At 49.9% G+C, this 18,515-nt stretch overlaps 8 protein-coding genes; 5 read left to right on the forward strand and 3 right to left on the reverse strand.

Moving 5' to 3' along the window:
• Nucleotides 1–362: 362 nt before the first annotated feature.
• Nucleotides 363–754, forward strand: FFUJ_00812 (related to atp synthase epsilon chain (mitochondrial); the record flags this gene model as incomplete). XM_023570896.1 has 3 exons in its annotated part: nucleotides 363–394; nucleotides 490–604; nucleotides 683–754. The coding sequence occupies 3 exons, from the start codon at nucleotides 363–365 to the stop codon at nucleotides 752–754; spliced, it is 219 nt and encodes a 72-aa protein (XP_023424700.1).
• A 707-nt stretch (nucleotides 755–1,461) lies between these two features.
• Nucleotides 1,462–3,999, forward strand: FFUJ_00811 (related to MAK10 Glucose-repressible protein; the record flags this gene model as incomplete). XM_023570907.1 has 6 exons in its annotated part: nucleotides 1,462–1,612; nucleotides 1,672–1,739; nucleotides 1,787–1,915; nucleotides 1,966–2,199; nucleotides 2,259–2,720; nucleotides 2,770–3,999. The coding sequence occupies 6 exons, from the start codon at nucleotides 1,462–1,464 to the stop codon at nucleotides 3,997–3,999; spliced, it is 2,274 nt and encodes a 757-aa protein (XP_023424701.1).
• Nucleotides 4,000–4,342: 343 nt separating this feature from the next.
• FFUJ_00810 (related to peroxisomal membrane protein PMP47B) lies at nucleotides 4,343–5,491 on the reverse strand (the record flags this gene model as incomplete). XM_023570918.1 has 3 exons in its annotated part: nucleotides 4,343–4,470; nucleotides 4,524–5,254; nucleotides 5,310–5,491. The coding sequence occupies 3 exons, from the start codon at nucleotides 5,489–5,491 to the stop codon at nucleotides 4,343–4,345; spliced, it is 1,041 nt and encodes a 346-aa protein (XP_023424702.1).
• Nucleotides 5,492–6,394: 903 nt separating this feature from the next.
• On the forward strand, nucleotides 6,395–10,984 carry FFUJ_00809 (uncharacterized protein; the record flags this gene model as incomplete). The annotated part of the gene is made up of 1 exon (XM_023570929.1): nucleotides 6,395–10,984. One exon carries the CDS (start codon nucleotides 6,395–6,397, stop codon nucleotides 10,982–10,984), a length of 4,590 nt encoding a protein of 1,529 aa, XP_023424703.1.
• Nucleotides 10,985–11,360: 376 nt separating this feature from the next.
• FFUJ_00808 (probable 26s proteasome p44.5 protein) lies at nucleotides 11,361–12,748 on the reverse strand (the record flags this gene model as incomplete). XM_023570940.1 has 3 exons in its annotated part: nucleotides 11,361–12,367; nucleotides 12,432–12,514; nucleotides 12,567–12,748. 3 exons carry the CDS (start codon nucleotides 12,746–12,748, stop codon nucleotides 11,361–11,363), a joined length of 1,272 nt encoding a protein of 423 aa, XP_023424704.1.
• Nucleotides 12,749–13,362: 614 nt separating this feature from the next.
• FFUJ_00807 (probable heat shock protein MGE1 precursor) lies at nucleotides 13,363–14,150 on the forward strand (the record flags this gene model as incomplete). XM_023570951.1 has 2 exons in its annotated part: nucleotides 13,363–13,653; nucleotides 13,707–14,150. 2 exons carry the CDS (start codon nucleotides 13,363–13,365, stop codon nucleotides 14,148–14,150), a joined length of 735 nt encoding a protein of 244 aa, XP_023424705.1.
• A 1,219-nt stretch (nucleotides 14,151–15,369) lies between these two features.
• On the reverse strand, nucleotides 15,370–16,277 carry FFUJ_00806 (probable RHO1 protein; the record flags this gene model as incomplete). XM_023570962.1 has 3 exons in its annotated part: nucleotides 15,370–15,720; nucleotides 15,777–15,980; nucleotides 16,032–16,277. 3 exons carry the CDS (start codon nucleotides 16,275–16,277, stop codon nucleotides 15,370–15,372), a joined length of 801 nt encoding a protein of 266 aa, XP_023424706.1.
• Nucleotides 16,278–17,088: 811 nt separating this feature from the next.
• On the forward strand, nucleotides 17,089–17,707 carry FFUJ_00805 (related to Elongin C transcription elongation factor; the record flags this gene model as incomplete). XM_023570974.1 has 3 exons in its annotated part: nucleotides 17,089–17,258; nucleotides 17,487–17,627; nucleotides 17,686–17,707. 3 exons carry the CDS (start codon nucleotides 17,089–17,091, stop codon nucleotides 17,705–17,707), a joined length of 333 nt encoding a protein of 110 aa, XP_023424707.1.
• Between the last annotated feature and the right edge of the window lie 808 nt (nucleotides 17,708–18,515).

Here is an 18,515-nt window from a genome sequence, read left to right on the forward strand (position 1 = left end):
GCTTAACGGGATGCGTAGTCATCATGACTAAGTGATTGAAAATAATTGCATTTTATTATTGAGAATAATACCGGTTGCCTTATGAATGGGTTTTCATTGAGAATATCAATTCGGGAGGATTCAATTAGCCTTACGCAGGAAATTAGGTAGATCCAGGAACGCAAGGGTCTTCCCGCTACACTAAGATGGAGGAGATCTAGTCACGTGACGTACCTTCCGGCTGTTTCCCGGCTCATGACTGCATTCTGCCTAAGGCCGCAATACTAGCTCTGCCATTGCCCGGTAATTCGGAGCAAAGATTCAGTAGCCATCACCAACTACCAAAACCCATCCCTCCGAATTCAACCTCCAACACCGCCAAAATGACTGCTGCGTGGAGAGCCGCTGGTCTTACGTACGTCAATTGAACTCCCAGGCACTGCCGACTACAGCGTCTCCCGCCGAGCGACCGTACCGAAACACCGAGAAGCTAACATTGCGTTTCGATAGCTACAACCGCTACTTGGCCATCGCCGCCCGCGTTGTTCGCCGAAGCTTGAAGGAGGACAAGAGAATCGCTGCTGAGCGCCGAGGCGAGATGGATTTGCGATTCTCCAAGTGGCAGGTAAGGCAATACGGAACCGAAAAGACGGCGAGGGGAAAAAAAAAAGCGTCGCAGACTAACATGTAATTACCTCAACAGAACGGTAAGCAGGGTGAGCCCAAGAACCTCGCCGCTGCCAACGCCGCCATTGCCGCCGAGAACGCTGCTTAAGCAGATCGATTTGGAGATGATTGCGTGTGGGATAATAGAAGCGTGGCACTCGAAGGGGTTACTCGGTTCAGATGAGATGGACTTCTTCCTCAGCCGAATGCATACACCTGGAGCCACTGTACCATAACGATTGTTGCAATGTATCAATCAAAATCAAAACTACGACTGCAATTGGAGGCAAGAATGGAATTGCTGGTGAATCAATGTTGTGATGTAAATGATTTCTATTATGATGCTCGCGGTGGGACGTCCGCATCTCAGCTTTCTGTCACACCCGGCTACAGCCGAAATAGTAGCTACGGCTCCGCTAACGATGTGTATCAACACACATGACCAGGTTGCTATGAAATCCGTGACTTCTGCCTCCTTTCTGTAAAACTTGAATGTACTTTGGCTTTTGTATCGATTTCACTGACATAACAGCCAAGCTTGGTAGTACATCATTCTATCGTTGTACGTAGCAGTGGACCCATCATCATCATTGGATATATCATCCTATCTCCCTTGCTGCTCACAATCATCTTCTATCAAACAAACATCGATCTAATGCTGTATTTCAGCACTACCACCACCACGCAAACGTGTAGTATTATTATTTAATGCGATAGCTTGGCGCTTTGTTTAATCAATATGGACGATATCGGTAACGGAATTCAAGATGGTGGGTGCCCAATACTGCCTTACCCTTCCTTAGGTCCTGAGTGCCAATGTCGTCAAAATCTGACTTTGGGAGCACAGATATCGCGAGAATATCGCTAGATCACCAATATGAGCCGCCACCTCCGCCACCTCCGGATATTGCGACTACAGGGATTGTCGCAGTGGACATCACAGATAAATTCGCACAAGCTGTCAAGAGTAAGTTCTTTGTCGCTGACTTTCGTTCATGACCCCGCCGTTGACTCAAGTCTGACCAGCTCTCGCACCCGGTCAACTTGTTAAAGATGGGGGATTTACTCTGTTCGAGTCAGTTTCAGGGCTCGAGGTTCGTCTATCGTGAAGTATAGCTGGGCTCAACACTGATATGCTTAGATTATGGATCCTAAAATGGATAGCGGTTGTGTTGAATCAGCAGAGGAGCTTGAAGAGCTCTACGATGTTGCGCGGCCACTGCTCCCAGAAGAGGTGCTGGGAATTATAGACCAGCTTCTCTGTCATGAGGTAAGTGCTTCATTAACAAAGCAAATATTTATACTAATAATGTTGCTCAGATGGCGTGGCATCAGGGATATCCTCTTTCGCAGACTCTTTTCACCAGTGTATACGCTGAGGCACTCCTGACACCCACCCCACGAACTGTCGAGGACGCTCATTTCATTCGAAATGGCTCATCTGATTCTTCTGGACAATCTGACATGCTTAAAATATTGAGAGCGTACTGTCTCGGTTTGCTCAAAGCTTGCGGTTATGTCAACGAACGAATTAGATCAGAACACTACTATGAAGTAAGTGTGAGCCGATGTCATGGCAAATGGATCATTTTTGGCTAACGCATTCTTTCAAGGAGGAAGATTTCGTGACAAACACATATAGTCGCACCTTGCTTGCTGAGATACAACCCCAGGCTATCCGGCAGGCTATCCAAGAAGCAAGAGACCTACTCAGCACATTATCTACCGGCGTCAGCGATGGTCTTCGAGAAGCACTTGACCAACGACTGCAGCTAAGGTTGTACTTTCTGGATGCCACAGAATGCCCCAAATACATGAAAGAGCCCGAGGTTGCGCGAAAACCATGGCTTGAAGGCCTCAAGGTTCTTCCAGCCATCAAGTCATCTCACATCTTGGGAAAACCAGTCGACGAGGCCTTCAGTGCCAAACTCCAACGAAAGCTTGCTAGCACTATGCCCCCTAGACCGATTGTGCAGTTGAAATTCGAGGATGCATATGGTCATCTTTCAAGGCTGTTCACGGATGGTGTTGAATTGATTGATGTGCTAAACTATACGGACTCACAATGCCTACAAGTAAGTATCCGATTGCTCTTCAGAGAATGTCAACGCTAAACATTTTTAGAACTTTGTCTTGCAATTTCAAGCCAAGAAGCCTCAACCGCTAGTTTTCGTGCGGACTCTACTTCAGACTTTCCTTTTTAACGAGATGGAAGTTCTGGGATCAATGAGCATCCGGCAGATCATGGATGATGACTTTTCTATCGTGTCGATGCCGGCCAGCGCCCAACTTGATCGAAACAACGACGAGATCGAATTCCCCCAAGATCCGCGATTCATTGTTGCGCAACAAATGGAACAGTTTCGACAAAGAGCGGCTCAATCATTTCTCGACATCTTCAGAACCTTTTGTCAGAACAGGTGTCGTGTGCGGCGCACGCTCTGCCATATCATCAGGGACTGGGATAATCTCCAGCTCGATGCTGAAGAAATCGATCAAATTATCCAGGTCAAGTTAAACGAGAAGCCAATGAGGCAATTCACGGGAGCAAATTCTCAACCAATCGACTCCTACTCCCTCCCACTATCGTCCTGGACGTACTTATACAAGATTCGCCAGATGGAATGGATTGTACAACTTGGTTTCGAGCTAGAAGTCTATCAGCCAGACGAACTTGCCGGTATGTATTGGTATCTGAACTACCTCGCCAAATGGAGAGTTCAGCATACAGAAAGGCTCAAGTCCTTCATTGTTCGAAGAGTCGAGGAATCTCGCGAACCTTCTCAACCGCGAAACCCTTCTGTCGATCGCCAACTTGAGCGATCCCTTGCCTTTATCCGACTTATGCTTCTCGATGCCGCTGTCACATGGGAATTGTCAGATGCGCTGTCATGTCTTTACACAGCTCTCATGCGGCTTGAGTTGGTCAAGGTGCCGCCGCGACCTTACAGTAACGACGAATTCCGCTTTGAGCTGCGGATGAGACCATTCGCCGTTATTGGTTTGCCGCCTTGCCCGGGCTTTCAAGAATTTAATCTTGGAACCACGCAACCAGAATCGTCCACGGTGGATATTCTTCAATATGCAGAAAGAGCTCTGAAGGGTGCAAAGCAGGGGTTTGAGGTTCTGAGCAAGTTGTCTGCGGCAGATTCGTTCTCAGTTGGTTCTCACGATAAATGGCAGACTTCAAAGAAGAACGCTCTCAAAGCTTGTATTGCAACAGGGCTCGCGATTACGGCCGTCCTGAAGGCATCAAAGGAAGATGCGAGTAATCTGAAGCTCAGAGCTGAGGTACCAACTCCTGATAAGTGCTATCATGACTGGTGGATTGTCCCCCGTCTGGTTCCTGTCTGAAGCTTGTCGAAAGAAATCCATGTATAATGACAAAAAGAGCTTAAATTGAATTGTTACATCAAAGCCGCCTTAGCGTATTCGGGTATCCAGATGAGAGCAGCACCCTCTTCCAATATTCCTGGTTACCAGCCCTGGTTTCAAACACCAAACAGAATATGAACTAATACTAGGTATATAGGAGATACAACGCCATTTCCATTGCGACAATTTCGATAACAAACCGAACGCATCCTCACCGCAAATGCTTTTCGGTAATCGGAATGAGATACCGAGAATAATTGGGGATCTTCAATCCTGGTTCTGATAAGAAGACAGGTCTAGTGGGACCAGTGCTTAAGCTAGCTTAAGCGGCAACACGTCGGCGAGCGGCCTGGGCCATTCGGAGACGAACGGTCTGCTCATAGAGAACGTCCTTGAAGGCAAAGAGGAGCGCAGCAGTGAGGACGCTCTGGGTGACCTTAGGGCCGATGCCTGTTGATGAGAGTCAGTGAATTGCTAAACAAGATGGAGACTTGATATTTTACCTCGGTAGAGACCAGAGTAACCACTCTCACGGACGATGCGAGAAAGAGCGCTAAGGGAACCCTCCTTCTTACCGCTGCCCTGGACGTGCATCTGAGACTTGACGGTAATGTAAGGGTAGGTGATGGCAGTAGCAAACAGCTTGCCCAGGGCGCCAAGGAAGAAGGCGATAGTGGGGGTCACCTTGCGACGCTTCTCAACTGTGTTCTTGAGCTGCTCGAAGAGAGTGTACTGGAGAATAGGGTTGATAACGAGGACAAGAGCCGGGATGACACCAGAGAAGAGAGCTTGAGGACCCTCGTTCTTGAGGAGCAGCAGCAGAGTGCCGATGGTGCTGGGAGCCTTGGCAGGCTTAGACTCGCCGGCCTCGACGTCCTGCTTCTTCTCCTGCTGACGAGTGGTGACTCGGGTGTTGACGACCCAGATGGGGTTGGTGATGATGACGGTGGCCGAACCAGCGATAGCACCAGCAATCATGGACTCAATGGTGGTGAGCTTGGCGCCAGCGCGACCGGCCTTGGCAGCAGCCTTCTCGAAGAAACCGCGAGTCCATTCATACCAGTAGTAGTAGACAAAGTTGGTGACGCTGATGCCGAAGAGGGCCGAGTTAATACCGGAGTAGAGACCAGAGATACCCTCGCGGGCGATGATGTTGCCAACAGCCTCGCTGAACTTGCTCTCGGCCTTCTTAGACTCGACCTGAGCGCGTGTGGAGAGGGTGATGAGAGGGTAGCTTGAGATATCATCAGCGCACTGTGATGCGTCATTGGGGTCTTCGCAAGCCTTACGTCAGGATCATGGACAGAAGACCACCTCCAGCGCCAGCAAGAGCGTGAGCGACATTGTCGTTCTGGGGGATTGCTTGGGTCTCAGGCGCCGTGCTGATTTCGACCTTGTTAGGAGTGATCTCGACCTTTGTCACAGGCGTATCGATCTGAGGAGTGGTCTCCTTTTCGGCGTTGTCTGACATGATGCCGTTTGTAAATGGTCGATGTACTGTAGTATACAAGCTTAAGCTTAAGCGAGGCGCGTGTAAGCGATGTTTATTATGTATGTAGGACAGAAACGGATCGAATTGAATTGATGGGGAATGAACAGTAATTAAAAACCTGGGGAAGGGAAACTTACAAGTCGCGCGGGGCCGTGCTCGATTATAGGTGCCCAGCTGGATACAGTATTTAAAGCTTGTAAGGAAAGGCAGTAGGTATTGGAGGGAGACTTGTATCGCGGGATCGGCAATGACTTGACTCGAGAGCTAGAGGACGTCTGGTTACTGTAAGGCCTGCCTAGGTATTTCAGGTAGGTCCCTCTCCCTAGATATACCGTACCGAGGTCGGGACGGGAGTTGATACCGAGTAAAACTTCCCTAAAAGTCGGCCTCTGTTCCGCATCTGAAAATGAGGTCACTTCCCTGCATGTGATGTGGGGAAAAGGGACAAGACCTTGGGCCGGTGACTTGAGATCTTTACCGCCTGACGCTAGTACCAATCGAGGCACAAGACAACAGTCCAACCATTCAAGCCACGGAGTCAAGGAGAAACAGAAAATGCGGACAAAGTTCACGCTTTGTCCCCGCTTACCTCATTGGGACCAAAGTAAACACTGGACCCATGCCGCCACGTCTATCCCTGTCCAACAAGTCCAACAAAGCACAAAGCACACCGCGGGTTGGTTTTGGCTTTGCAACGGAGGGACGGCGGTAGTGTTTGCATACACCATGACTATTTTGAATTTCGCATTCCAGCATCCCATGAATGATTAACGAAACCACCATTCGTCAATGCCAAAACGCAAAAGTTTAGGCGTTGACAACGACTCTTTTGCCGTTCGCTGGCATTCTTTTGCTGATATGAACACACCCAGCGCGGATATTATGTCGTCACCCGATCCTCTAAACGATACCGTTGAACAAAGTGTCATGCCCCCTCCATCCACGCGCCGTGTCGTCCGCAGCAGCCAACGGTCCAGCCGCTTCTCCTCCATGGGCTTAGGAACCTCTCCTAGGAAACAGACTTTCGAACTCGAGGTTGGAGATAATAAAGCGCCCCAGAAATTACTAGTTACGGTCGAGACAGAGGAACCAAGCGCGACTGCAGGCCCCAGCAGCGCGCGACGAAAACTATTCCAAGACAGCCCTTACCTACCGATATCGCGACGCAGAGAAATGGCGACCACCACTACGACTGTGCCGCTAAAGGGGGCGATCGAGGAGGATAACAACGCGACTCCTAGGAAACGAGGACGACCGAGGAAAACAAACGGCACACCGCTACCCAGTGCAGGCACGAAGAGAAAGTCAATAACACCGATGCATGGAAGCCCCCGGAGAAGACAACGCACGACAAAAGACACAGATACACCAAATAAATCGGCACAAAGTAATGCGCAGCCAACACCAGGAACAAAAAGACGAGGCCGACCACCGAAGAACCGTCCTATTGACCCACCAAATCCTACAGAAGATGAACAAAACGCGAGGGGGATTTCAGAGACGAGTAGCAGATCAGAAAGTCAAGCTCTCGATAAGATTGAGGTTGCTGGTGATGCCTCCGACCTGCCCTCTCTCCGCGCCGACGACTCACAAGCCGACAACGATGTGACTTTGGTCATCACGCCGTCAGAAGCTGAGGCAAATCAATTACGCGCAAACCGAACCGCGAATAACAGCGCGCCCGCTCAGCAAGAAGAACCGGACTCAGATATTTGGATGGCAACATTAGACGATGAACCAACGCCGCGGCCTGGGAGTCGCGCAACCCAAAATGCGCCTGCTCCTTCAAATCCGGACCATGGACGAGCAGATGATTTCTCAGATTTTGGAGACTATGGCTATGGACCAGCTGGAAGCGACGTATCTTCGGCAGACGAACCTCAAAGCGACACTCGTTCTGGGAACGAAGATACGGTCGCAGCGGGTGAAGACTTTAGCATGATATTCATGGACTCGCTGCCCTCGCTACAAGCGAGTATGCGCAGCTCTGTTCGAGAGATCGCCGAAAACGACATTGGCGAGGAAACCAGCCTAATTATTAACAACACTTTGGAGTCTCTACGGCAGTCTCTGCAGGATCGCGATAGACCTAACGTGAACAAGAAAACCGCTGAGCAAGACAAGGAGCCCCAACCATCGGCACCCGCTCCTCCCGCTCCTCCCGCTGAGCCTCGAGATGAACACCGACAATCTAGTATTCGCCCACCCATGACTTTTTCACCCATCCGCAACTTATCTTCCATATGGCGTCAGACTCCGCGAAGGATGGGCTCTTCTCCATTGCGACGGCAAGTGTTGCAGTCAAATACGCGAGACAATCCGGATGCTGAATATCGCGGATCTCCTCTGGCAACACAACGGCAAGACTCCTCACATCTCGAAATCGATAATTCAAACTTGTACGACGACTCTTTCTCAGAGATACCTGATGCAGTACTTGAAGCAGCCACCCCCCGCCGTCCTCGAGCCATGGCCAAGAAAGCCCCATCAGAGACAGAGGATGCTGAAATGGAAGATGCGGACCTTATCCAGTTTGAAGATGAGCCCCAGCAAGCAGAGATACAGCAACAAGAGCAAGTAGTTGAAGAACAAGATGCAGAAACAGAACAGGAGACAGTCGAAGATCAAGATTCAGTCGATGAGCAAGAACAAGAGGAGGCTGAACCTCCAGAAGCTTCGGTTGGAAGCGCTATCTCTCGTTCGGATGGCGGGCGCCTCCCCACCCCTGACGACACCCCTCCAAATATCGATTTTGGAAACAATACTGCCCCGAAGTCAACAAGCGTATCGCAGAGTCCAGCTAGGTCTGCATCTTCCAGAGACTCACTGCCGAGGAACTCATCACCTGAGCCCCCCACCGAAGCTCAGGTATCACTTGAAGCGATAGAGATTGAAGACGAAATCGTTGATCAAGCTGTTGAAGCGACCGGGAAAGTCACCAACGAGGCTTTTGTTGAAGTCGAAATAGCCGAAAACAATGATGAACCTATCATGGATATGACTATTGTCCCTGAACCTGATGACCATTCTGCTGCAGATGATCAGCCCTTGGAAGAGACCGTTATGGAAGACCCGGTCGAAGAGGAACCTGAAGAGGCCCAAGAGATTCCTGAAATCGTTGTACCTCAGCAACCCCATTTGTCCTTAGAGGCCGAAATGCAGCAGCCAGAAGTCACGCCACTAAATCAACTTACATCGCCTATCCAGGAACCTCAATCGTTGCCTGATGTGCCACCAGAGAGAGTCAGACGTCCCACATTGTCACCCATTATGAGGGCGGGGCGAGCTTTGCAGAGCGTGACCTCGGATCCTCCAACGCCGGAGGCCCGCGACCATCATTTGCGAAGCCCTTTCAGGCGATCTGCTTCTAGAGAGCTGGGTCCAAGGGTAACTCAGCCAAATCAACGGACGAACGCGAGTCCTGGGAAGTCCCGTCCATTCCCCGAAACTGCCCAGATCGCCAAAGATAATGAAGTCTATGACGACCCCTTTGGAACAAACACCAGGCACACAGGTCAAGCTAGCTTTATGGAAGCTCTTGAGCGGAGAAGTGCTGGTTCGTCCCCACGCCATCGCCGAACAATGTCCAGGGAATCTGCAGCAAGCTCTACGCATTTCCAGGCCCCCAGTGAGGGTGGAATGAGTTGGGTTGATAGAGAAGGTCCTATAAGCGACAACCTCAGAGGAGATGTGCCCCTTGAGGCTTTTGCCCGGTCAACAGCCAGACCTCCCAAACCACATTCCATTTCTCATGACCAATTGGACGGGCCGGCGGATGACGCAGATGACGAAACCGAAGATGCCGGCGATGATATGGATCTGTGGGAGTTTGAAGCCCAAAGGTCTAGCCCTCATGCAGCCCGTCAGCCTTCACCAGCGAGGAAACCCGAGTCACCTATCCCCAGACGAGGCACTCTCCCAAGCCCTTGGAGGAGGCAGGCCAACAGGGGAACGCAACGGCCCCCAAAGGCTACAGACCAGACAAGGAATGAACTGGAAGAGAATGAAGAACACCTGGAAGAAGAGACCGCGCTTCAACCTGAAAGCATGGATGTTGTGCAGGATGAACCATCTCAAGCAGAGGAGTATTCTCTTGTCGCTCAAAGGGATGTTCCTCAAGAATCCGATAAGGCTCCTGCTACCGCCAAAGCGGGCCGTTTCGACCTCTCAACTTTCTTCTCCTCACCGGCCGCGATCCCAGGCATGTTGGCTGACAAGCTCTCTCCTCTGAAGAAGATGTCCGTCTTTGGAGCGCGGTCCACTGAGACCGAGCCTAAGCCGACGGAGACAGTTCAAACCCTCCCGACAAGCTCCATGTTCCCACAGCTACCACCAGAGGAGCTTGTACCTAGAGGGCAGCCAAGGGCAGGCTTTTTCTCTCCTATACGCCCTGTTCAGCCCCTGGTGAGGAACGACCAGCCTGAAGAACCTGAAAACGATGAATATTCTCGGTCAGATTCACGGTCGAACATGTCATCGCCAAGTCGACAGGAAGCGGCTTCCCCAAGACAAGAAGAGCACGACACTTCTATGCAGGAAACATCTGAGCAACAAAATGAGAGTGTACAGCAGGAAGAGCTCGACGAGGAGGGCACAGAGGTACTTGAAGAAGACGAAGAAGATCAAGTATCCGAGCCACTGCCCTCAGTGCCTCAGAAGATGAACTTTACTCCGCAGCGGAGAAATCCTAGTCAGAGTTTCTTCAAGGCTTCAAGTCAGGTTGCTGCCCCTGACCATGCCCCTATCCCGAGTAGTAGTGCCACCACTCCACCGAGGATGCAGCTCACTCACGCCGATATACAAAAGTGGCAGCAACAAACGTCTAATGCAAGTGAAGATTCCCCCAAGCGGCCCACAGCTAGCACTCTCCTCCGGCCTTTACCCCCCAAGAACGCTTCCCCGATCAAATCAAGTCTCCGTTCGCCACTTAAACCTCACACTCCTGGTCGCGTGGTTGAGTTTACCAGCAGCGTCCTATCTCCCATAGAGCAAGCCAAGGTTCGACACCAACGTCGACTATCCAACTCCTCAGCAGCATCTCAGTCAAGCACAGGTGCCCAGCGTCCTGGTGCACCACCTCAAACTGCCAACAAGGAGAATAACACCATCCCGCAAATTCCTATCTCTAACGAGAAGCTCTCAACAAAACAGACCCACCCCGAACCACTCTCCCAAACGGTCTGGACACGAAGACACTGGCTGCTCTTGAATGATCTTGTTCAACAGCGACGTCAAGGTCCCTTCAGGCTTCATTTTGAGCGCTGTTCAGACAAATATCTTGGAAGGCCTGTCTCAAGCAAAGGCGAGTCAATGACGCTGAAGCGTTGGCACTTGGACTGCATCGACGCTTTCAAAGCACAAGTCGGTGGCTGGGATGAGGTTGAAGTCATCAAAAGATTAGCTGGCTTAATTCTGGGCGGAGAGAAGAGAAGCCAAGGGGCTGAAAAACCAGCGCGAGTTATGTTTCACTAAACGACATGAAAGAATCCTGTTTTTACAAATGGTTTGGTTTGTTTTTGTATAGAATCACGAATATGGCATAGTTAGCATTTCATGAGGCGTTCTGTTTCATGAGTAGGTGGCTGTTATTGTTTGGAGATACCAGATACCGCGTGTTGTATCCTTCATGCTTTCTTTGCATATGACTACATACCCCTGTCTTGCAGCGCAGTTTGTTGGAAGCGTCAGCACATATAGTTTTGGTTGTTCGTTTCAGATATGGTTGTGCAAACAAATGAATACGTGTATACACCTCTCCGCATTTACGGCTCTGTTCCCTCTTGCAACACGTGGTCTAAAAGCGTGAGATATACTACATACAACAACTATTGTGCCTCTCATTGCTAATCTATTCCAGCATGGAAGCTTGGTTCGTGTAAAGTACATCCACCACACTGCTCAGTTTCTCGATTGTTGCCAGGGCCGCATCATAGGACTCATCCCGGTGCGTCTCGTCAAAGATGATGAGACAACCAGCGCCCTGGTCCAAAACGCCGATAATAACCTTGTCCAAGATCATCTGAGATAGTTTTCGCTCAACCTGCTGAGTGTCAAGGCCAACCATCTTGGCAATGTGGTCGATTTCGACGCGTGAGAAAGGCTCAATGACCTTGATGAGGTTCTGCTCCAGCATAGCATCGTAGAGGCGGCGAAGGTGGTTGCGGATAAAAGCGTCGCTACCGAGCTCATATCGGTAGGAAGAAAGTGCTCGCTCATACTCCTCCAGTGATCGATTCGAGTGTGCGCGAGCGATGGCCTTCATGGCCTCTAGGTTCTTGCCAGCGTACTTCAGGGCTTGCTTGGAAGTCATAAGGTTGTTGACATCGTCCACAAGGTTTAGCATGATCTTGCAAAGAAGCATGTACTGAAGAGCAGCCTGAGCGCGGGTGCTCTCATCTTGAGAGTGGTAGCCATCAAGAGCCTCAATGAAGTAAGAGAAAGCGGTGTTGAAGTCCTTGTCCTCAGCATGAAGCATACCGCTCTGCATGTCGAGGTTAGCCTGTAGCATCGGAGGGGTGTATACGCTGGCGGCGCTTGTTCGTGCACTTGTAAGAGCGGCACGGGACTTGGGGATGTTGCCAAGGGCGTGGTAAACTCTCGACTCGAGGAGCTGAACTTCGACGAGTCGGAGCTTGTCATCGAGGCGCTTGAGCTCGCGAAGAAGGTTGTTAATGAGACCGAGGGCTTCGTAGTAGGATTGCTTTGCCATCTGGAGAGTGACAAGGCGGACCTCGAGGTCCTGTCGCTGAAACGCGCGGCGCTCGGCGGTGGCCCATTCTATACAGTCCTTGGTGACGGAGATTTCGATATCGGTGCTATCGGGGATTTCCTTGATGAGGTCGAGCAGTTGGCGGACTACATCACCGCGTTAGCTAGCTGTTAGACCTCGAGGCAGGATCATGTGATGTTGAGAACGTACCAAGCTTTGCTGACTTGGCCTTTGCGAAAGAAGAGAAGACCGTTCTGCTCTCCTTGACCAGGGTCACCAACTCTTGGGTATTCCTGTCGAATTTGTTAGCGGGGCACAGGAACAGCGGTGTTGAAGAGTGCGCACTTCTCATCTCGATACAGCTCTCCTAAGCTAATCAGAGCAGTCTCGTACTCGCGAGTGGCAGCATCGGATGTGGTGCTAGGAGCCTTGGAGATGATGTCCTTGTAGATGGCCTCAGCCTTTCGAGGGTCAGACTTGGCAAGCTTCTGCGCTTCCTGGACCCTCGCTGATTCGGCCGCCGCCATTGTGGAGGATGTGTTTGCGCGTGCCGCTGGATGTAACCGTGGGTGAGAGGTAATGCGCTGTGAAGGCAGAGTCGAGACTTGGGGGGCGCTGAAGAGCAGTGGTCGTTATCTTGAAGTTGTTTGGTTAGAGGTATGTTGAAGCAATAGCATAGCGAACAGCTACCTAACCTTAGCCTCCAGGTTGCCAGAGCACGACGTAGGCCAGTAAAAGAGTGGATCCTACAGCGAGGAAACAGCCCGCCCAGGGTATTAGTTGGATTAATGATGCAGTGACGGGCTTTTGTTGATCCGCGTACACTATGCCTTAGGTATTTCCAGACAGGTACGTATCAGATCCTAGATATGGCCCTTGCCCTGCTATTGCCCGCCGAATGGAAGCTTCCCGTCCCCGGAAGAGAAGCCGGCGCGACCCTTCTAAATGCGAAGCGAATCAATCATGCCGACAGCTAAAATTTCAGTCCTAACTCGGAGCTTCCAAACTTCCTGATATCTACCTACCCACCACAGCCACTGTACACTTACTTAAGTGCATCAGCCTATCTCCGTCGAGTCTTCCTCGTCATTTACTTTGTTGCTACCAAAACCTAAAATATAATTCCTCACATACCCTCACAATGTTCCGCCAGGCCATTGCTACCTCATCCCGCGCTCTGCGAGCTGCTCCCAAGGTTGCCGTCCCCCGACCTTTTATTCAGTCGCAATTCCAGGCTGCGCCCGCCTTTGCTCTCAGATCCGTTCAGCCCGCCGTTTCGAGATGGTACAGTGACGCCAAGGAGACTGAGGCCAAGCCTGCTGAGGAGGCCAAAACGGAGGAAAAGCCCGCTGAGGCTGAAAAAGAGAGCGATCCTCTCGCTGAGCTCAAGAAGGAACTTGCAGCCAAGGAGAACGAGGTTAAGGACTGGAAGGTTTGTGATAACCAAATATACAATTTGATATGGGAAGACTGACTCTCTTGTAGGATAAGTGTATGCGCACCGTCGCCGACTTCCGCAACCTTCAAGAGCGTACCACACGTGAGGTCAAGTCCGCTAAAGATTTTGCCATCCAAAAATTCGCCAAGGATCTCGTCGACAGCGTCGACAACCTCGACCGCGCCCTTGGAATGGTTCCCAAGGATAAGCTCAACGCCCCAGACCGACCTGAGGGCCTGGAGGATCTCGCCAACCTGTATGAGGGTCTCAAGATGACCGAAGATATCCTCATGAACACCCTCGAGAAGCATGGCCTCGAGCGACTCAATCCCGAGGGCGAGAAGTTCAACCCCAACGAGCAGGAGGCCACTTTTATGACTCCCCAGCCCGATAAGGAGGATGGCACTGTTTTCTTCGTTCAACAGAAGGGCTTCAAGCTTAACGGCCGGGTGCTGCGCGCCGCCAAGGTCGGTGTTGTCAAGAACAAATAAGCATATCGTTCTTCCATAATGACGGAGATGTGTGTTTTGATGACATCTCCACACTCAATCGCATCTTGCGTGTATTTTTAGACGAGGTTATATCGGTTGGCGTTGGCTCTATGTATAATGCTCCCCTCATGATGGTCATTTTTCAACTTGTATGATGGTTACAGATGCTTGGACAGGAGAAAAGTTTCAAAAGAGCTGGGGCATTTGTACATAAATAACAAGACGTACATGTATAACAGTGGGGGCAACTGGGCGGTATAGTCGACCTAAGAAGGTCTTTTCAGGTCATGATCCATAATGTCCAGAGGCAAAAATGAATAGGTACCTAAGCTGGCAACTCAGCTATGATGATGATGAAGCATGTGAAGCGGGCTTGTGCAAAAGATAGTCACAATGTGGTCATAGAACTCGCGAAATAAATCTAGAAGTAAATAAATAAATCATGAACTGACTGTTAATCTCACCGCCGTGCCGTTGTGGCAAAGCCTTATTTATTTATCGGGGTTCACGGGCTGAAGTTTATATTCGAAAGTATGACTCAGTCTTTGTTCACTCAACTGATGAGTTACAAATCTATCGCAGGAGGCATTAATATACATCACAGGAACGCACTTATTTAGTTGTAAGCTTTGATTCCAGCGATCCTATCAACTCAGTACAACCACGCACCAAAACACTAACAAAAGGAAGGCCATCAAAACACCCAGCACCACAACTTGCCTGGTGCCAACGGTAGGATACATATAAAAAAACAGCCTGCAACTCTAGTTGCTCCCCTATCTCATAAGTCACTTTCAAATAATAAAAAAAGCAAATACAAATGTGCGCGCTTCCTCCCATGCCATGCCATGCCATACTTTCGATCCCGAACTATGTCCCCCTATCCCTCCGAGATACATCTGTTGTGTAGGTGAACGCCTGCGATGTCCTCTCTCTGGGCCTGTTTACCTACCACGAGTGAGTTCCTTATCAATGTTAAAACAGCAATGAAGGTAAAGAAATAACGTAAATGTGAATCGTTATAAGAAACAATGTTCATGCGATGGTCATTACAACTCTTTTAATGCTGGCCCATCGAGCTGCCTTTTCTTTATGTGGCCCTCCTGGCCTCCCCTCCCCAGGAGAAGATGACAAGGGAGGCTTTGCAAGACAATGATGAGTAGAAAAGTTCCTCAATCCAAGAAATCAATCTTTCATCCATCTCTGGCCGTGAGCGCCTTTAGAGGATTGGACACCTTCTCTTCTTCCTCTTAATCTGTCCCACCCCAGGTGTTGATTCCTTGGAAGAACCTGAGGCTGCGGCCGCCTCGATGGTTTTCCGGTCATTAGCGACGACAGTGTTGATAGCCTGCTCAAAAATCTCGTCGACGCCTGACATTTCCTTGCTACTGCACTCCATGTACTGCGCGTTCATCTTCTTAGCAACGGCCATACCTTGCTCCGTGGTGACTGGAGTAAGACCTTGCGTCTTGAGCATATCAATGCAAGTCTTCTTGTAACGAAGATCTGACTTGAGACCCACAAGAACCAGAGGAGTGTATGGGCAGAAGTGTAGAACCTCGGGGTACCACTATAGAAGAGTGATCAGTACAAGATGCGCTGAGAAGGGAAAGGATATGATCGTACCTTATCAAGAACGTTGTCCAGCGAGTTCGGACAGTCGATAGCAAAGCATACAAAGATCAAGTCGGTCTCAGGGTATGAGAGCGGTCGGAGACGGTCATATTCCTCTTGGCCGGCTGTATCCCACAATGCAAGTTCCACAGTCTTACCAGTGGCTGAGTGGATAGGATAGGTGATGTAGTTTTCAAAGACAGTAGGCACATATTTCTGTGGTTGTTAGTCTCGGTACGCTGAGAGTAGCTAGAGAGAGCTGCTCACCTCTGGGAAGTAACCTTGGCTGTAGCTAATGAGCAAGCAGGTCTTGCCGCAACCGCCATCACCGACGACAACAATCTTCTTGGAAAAGGTGGGCGCTTCTGTGACGTGAGTTGCTGCCGACTCACGGCCCGTCGACGAGCTCATAGTGGTGCTGACGGTACCCTCACTGGAGCGCGTGCGCTGTTGACGTCGGATCTGCTCGTTGGTATCAAAGTACGAAGTACGATACTGATGCGATGATGCCATGCTTGGGCGCAAAGCTAAGCTGCAGGGTCGGGAGTGCAGGCTCAAGCGCGAGTCTTTTAGAGGATTGCTTGGCCTTTGGTAGAGATCGCCTTAAGAATGCGCTTCTAAGGAATGAAGAATGTTCGGCTGTATAGTGCTCGTGATGGTGCGGGGTGGAAGAGAGACAAAGCAATCGAGCGTTTAATGCGATGGAGTAAACGGGGGAGATGAGTGATGTGGAGGAGGAGGGCGAGATAAAGACCAAGAGGAAGACGATCAAGGGCCTAATTGAGTCGAGTTGAGATGTTTGGGGCTAAAAAGGGATCCTTTGAAAGATGATTTTCTTGTCTAGTAGAGCTCCTTTGCCTCTGTTGACTCGGATTTTGAGTTGTTTGTTTGCTGCAAGTTTAAACTTAGTCGCTTCGAGACCAAAGAGTGGAAGGACTATGGGGAGTCAAGTCTCAAGTGTGGCTTTGTTGCACCACCAAGTTACCCGAGTAAACATGTTGACGGGGCAACTGCTATCTTTATCCGGGGGGTTACCTTACCTTACTTCATGCATCGGAGCTGAAAATGACGGAGATGATTGGCCCGTGCACGTGCTTGCTCGCTCACGAGAAAATTTCCAAGCCAAGGTCACTCACTTTCTTGCTTCTTTGTTCACGACAAGGTCCTACCTAGCTACTGAGTTTTAGCGCGTGTTTGCTCCATAGGTATCCATTCAATCTCTACCTATTTCTACATCTCCTCTCCAAGAAATTCTCATCTCTCTTTCTTCCCCTTCTTTCTTTTGTAAACTTGTCGACAGCAACGCAGCAAAGAACATCCGGCCATGGACTGGAAGACACCCAGCAAATACATCACTCTCGTTTCTGGCGACGGCTTCGAGTTTGTCGTTCTACGCGATGCTGCTCTTGTCAGCCCAATCATCAAGGGCATGCTCGACGTGAGAAGCCAGTTCGCCGAAGCCAAAGAGGCCCGTTGTGTCTTCCAAGAGATGAGGTAGGTTGATATCATCGACATGCCATCCTCTCCAGGTGGCCTGCTACGTGGATTGATGACACTTCATCACGCTTTCCAGACAGAACAACCGAGATCTCTCAGTTGGGCTACATGACTACTCACTACACTTGACCTGACCACACGCACACCAAGCCCGGTCGTGCCTTGTCTCCGCTGAACCATTTCAAACCTGGAAGAGCTAGACGCTGATGATGATTCTATCAACAGCGCCATGGTCCTTGATAAGGTTGTCGAATACTTCCACTACTGGTACCGTTACCGTAACAGCGAGGATGTTCCCGACATGGAGATCCCGGTCGAGCTCTGCCTCGAACTGTTGGCCGCGGCAGATTACCTGGGCCTGGACCAGTATGCAGCCCAGCCATGCATTGCTACAAACGATTGCTTCGGTACTAATCTCATCCAGGGCGAATATGGGCATGAAGTAAGAAGAAGCCGTAACTCAGAGATGGGGGTGAAAAATATGCCCTAATCTCAGCACTTGATGACGGCGTCTTGGAGTTGGTATGGTAAGGTTCAGTCGGTCTTATGCAGCTCTCTTCAGATCTTACAGTTTTATTTTTTTATTTTTTTATTTTTTTTTTGTCGAATGATGGTAATGGGCTTACACTGGAAACGATTGACACACGTCGAACCTGGCCAGATCTATTTGCCTGATTCCGATGCCAACATACCTAACTGTGACTTGTCACCATTTCAGCATATGCGTTCTTCTCTTCACTCCTCCGTGAGTCGAACGTCTATTAGAGATGGAAGATTAAAGTAACCCTCTCACTCTGCGTTACTCAGTTGACGCATTGAGCTTTCGCTTTTTCTGAAGGGCAACATTTCTTGATTGTAAAATTGTTTTAAGTGAGACTTTTCAATGTATGTCATCAATGTTCTGCACTTGATGCACTCTAGGAGTAATCCCACAAGAAGGCAGGGAAGGAGTAGTCCATCGTACATAAGATTCACTTAACTTGACGGATGCGGCATGAAAGACAAGGATGTGTGGACTCATGATCAAGCATTACCACTCAATGGTCACTGCCCCAAGCAAAGACTCGTCCTTGATCCACTGACTCACATCAAGAGGCTGGGTATCCTTGTGCTTGGTGGTTCTTCTGCTGTGTACATCTCAGCATGGTGGATACCCAGGACCAATTGGTAGCGCTGCCATGCCTCCAATAGAGAAAAAATGACTATTAAGCCTTGAGCTGATGTGATATAAACGGTTGTCTCATTTCAATATCT

Source organism: Fusarium fujikuroi, chromosome FFUJ_chr01 (assembly GCF_900079805.1).
Source record: "Fusarium fujikuroi IMI 58289 draft genome, chromosome FFUJ_chr01".
Taxonomy (NCBI): domain Eukaryota; kingdom Fungi; phylum Ascomycota; class Sordariomycetes; order Hypocreales; family Nectriaceae; genus Fusarium; species Fusarium fujikuroi.